This window comes from Bison bison, unplaced genomic scaffold, assembly GCF_000754665.1.
Source record: "Bison bison bison isolate TAMUID 2011002044 unplaced genomic scaffold, Bison_UMD1.0 scf7180017864484, whole genome shotgun sequence".
In the NCBI taxonomy this organism is placed as follows: domain Eukaryota; kingdom Metazoa; phylum Chordata; class Mammalia; order Artiodactyla; family Bovidae; genus Bison; species Bison bison.
This window is the reverse complement of record NW_011495044.1, coordinates 1,313,257-1,316,154: the sequence shown is the minus strand read 5'-3', so window position 1 is coordinate 1,316,154 and position 2,898 is coordinate 1,313,257. Positions and strand designations below refer to the sequence as shown.

General features: G+C 53.6%; 1 protein-coding gene across 1 annotated transcript in view; it reads left to right on the top strand.

Annotated features, from left to right (window-relative positions):
* Window positions 1–250: 250 nt before the first annotated feature.
* Window positions 251–2,898, top strand: part of TIE1 (tyrosine kinase with immunoglobulin-like and EGF-like domains 1) — a 20,092-nt gene continuing 17,444 nt past the window's right edge. The window contains exons 1-2 of the mRNA XM_010862798.1: window positions 251–618; window positions 2,697–2,777. Of these exons, the coding sequence (XP_010861100.1) occupies window positions 500–618; window positions 2,697–2,777 (200 nt within the window). The 5' untranslated portion in view covers window positions 251–499. The remainder of the gene's footprint in view (window positions 619–2,696; window positions 2,778–2,898) is intronic.

Below are 2,898 nucleotides of genomic sequence, written 5' to 3'. Positions count from 1 at the left end.
ATGAACTGCTCTCTAGAACACCCATGTAACTGTGTCCTGGGGTGCAAACATAAGGAATCGTGTGTTTGTGCTGGGGGAGGAGAGACCCCAGAACAATATCCTCCCCATCCCTTCTCAATAGGAGGAAGCCACCGACTTCCTCCCTTTCCTGTCTCCTGCCTCCTGCCCGCTGGCAGGACTGAGGACCACGGGGAGAGGAGGGGAAGGGAAACGGCCCAACAGTCCCCAGGTCCGTCCTTACCACAACCCTTCCCCCACCCTAAGTGACCCCACTCCAGGACCTTCCAGGCCACACCCATCCCCAGACTAGGGGGGCCTAGAGGCCCAGAAGCAGGATAAGTCCTCCCCACCCCTCTCCCCAGCCACCCCTCCCACCCAAGCTAACTCATTTCCTCTTCCTCCCAAACACCAACACACCGACTGCACAGGCTGAGCAACCAGACCCAGTGAGTGGCCCCGGGCCCCGCTTGTGCTGGCTGGCGCAGTCAGCCTCCGGAGCATGGTCTGGCTGGAGCCCCCTTTGCTACTCCCCATCTTCTTCCTGGCTTCTCATGTTGGTAAGTCTCCCCTGAACCTCCCTGCCCAGGGTCTTGACTACCCCTGCCCCCGAAAACCCTAGCATCATTGCTATCTCTTTCCTCCACACCCTGATTCACTAGAAAGTGGGATCGGGGCCTGGAAAACCCAGGCAGAAGCTAGACTGGGGGAGGGAAGCAGCCACAGACTGTGTTGGATTTGAACATCACTGGGGAGCAGCAGAGTCTCCGGGCCCCCTGAAGTTTTCAGGGGTGCTCATACGGTCAGTGTGTGGGACTCAATTCAGTTATTCATTTGACAAACATTTATCGAGTACCAACAATATTCCAAGAGCTTTAAGAGGCAGAGCGCTTCTAGAGCTGTACAACAGATTGAATGACGCTGACCTCCTATGGCTGTAATTGGGTTTCAATGAGGTAATTTACAAAGAGCACTTGCTAAGAGTTTCTGAATATGTGGTAGCCAATTCCTTCAGCGTGCTGCCCAAAGAGGATTAGAACACAAAGTCCACCTTGAGAGGCTTGCAGTCTAGTGGGAGACCCGGGACACTGGGTGAGCACGGAACAGACACAGAGGAGCACTGAAGCCTACTCTACTTCAGGGTAGGAGATGAAAAGGGATCAGGACAGACTTCACTCAGAGGAGTAGTCTTCATTCCAGGGCAATCAGAACAATAGACACAAGTCTCAGAGGCATGGAAGTACAGGGGAGTGAGGGATTCGGGAGGGAACGCACAGCAGGAGGGGCAGTGGGAACAGCGAGGGAGCTCTACAGCAAGCTCTGCATCCTGAAGGGCAATAGGGAGCCATGGAAGGTGTAGGCCAGAAGAGTCACAAGGTCTTGGATGGGTCAGTTTGGAGGACAAGCTGAGGGAAGAGTGTGGCTATCAGGATGGTCCATGGAAGCAAGGATGAGGGTTAGCAAGGGAGACTTGAGGGTGGGGATGAAGTCTATAGAGGTTCTGAGGAAACAGAATTATTTTGTGACTAATTGGGGCAGTCAGGATAGTGCTTCAAAGTGTGGACTTTAGAGTCAGACAACCGGGCTCTGCCAGTTACTAATTGTATGCCCTTGGGTAAGTTATTTCTCTGAGCCTTAATTTTCCAGCTATAAAACTGGGGTAATAATACCCACCTCCCAGGAGAGCTGGGATGATAAAACAAGAGAACATAAGTAAAGGATGTGGCATATAACTGATCTCCGATAGACATTCATTATGATAGCAGCAGTATGAAATGTCTCGGAAGTTTGTATCTCAGGTGGGTTTTGCAGTCTACTGAGGCAGGAAGTCCAGAGAGGAGCAAGTCTGGGGAGAGCCAAGAGGCCTGCCCAGGGTTATTGACTCAGAAGTGATGGTGAAAGCCTGGAGAGGGGATGAGCTTGCTAGAGGAAGCCTGGAGAACAATTTTTATGACCCTCCTCTGGAAAGACACCAACTTCTGCAGAGTGTGAGGATCCAAAGGAAAACAGGTGCTCAGCACAGGACAGTCAGTTCGCTTACTTGTGGCAAGCTTTCAAAGAATATCCATTGACAAGCAAAGCAGCATCTAAACCAACTAACCACTTGGCAAGGACAGTGTTCTTGCTGGAGAATCTCCAAGGACAGAGGAGCCTGGCGGGCTACAGTCCAGGGGTCGCAAAGAGTCGGACACGACTGAAGCAACAGCATGCAACAAGGCGTTGTCCTCTGCCTAGAAGGTCCTTCCCACCAATGACCTCTCCCTGTCCTCATCCTCAATCCCCACCCTGTATCCTGCTCAGCTTTAAGACCCTCAAGCTGTATCTTCCAGGAGGCACCGCTCCAGCCCCTATCTCCCCCCTGCTAGGTCAGCTGTCCCTTCTCTGTGCTCTCTACAGTTTCATGCATTTGATAGATGTGTCCAGAGGAAGCTCTGTAAAAGGCAAAGGTCAAGGCCCACCTGGTGTCCCTGCATGTTTCAGCCCCAAGTGGGCCCTAGGGCCTGCCCTCCCTGCTTCTGGCCTTTTGCTGGGACCAGAGCTCTCTTCCCTTCTGCCCCATAACCACCTGGCTGCAGAATGCAGCCTCTCCCGCCTTCAATCCCAGCACAGCAAACCGGTCCAGATTCCGGAGCGACCTGGGGACCAGAGCAACCAGAGGGGTCCCTCCAAGACACTTCTGATCTTTAGCGCTCTCCTAGCCGGCAATCTGGTGTTGCGGGGGGCAGAGTGGAGGGGGGCGGGGAGAGCGGCTCCCCTTTGCGGAGCAGCTGTAGAGACAGGTCAGGAAAGGGCACTGCCAGGAATAGAGTGAGGAAACGGTGATGGGGCGCATAGATCATTCTTTCTTTCCGAAGGCTGGGCTGTAAAGGGAAGCCATCTGGCTGGAGAAAGGAGGGGATG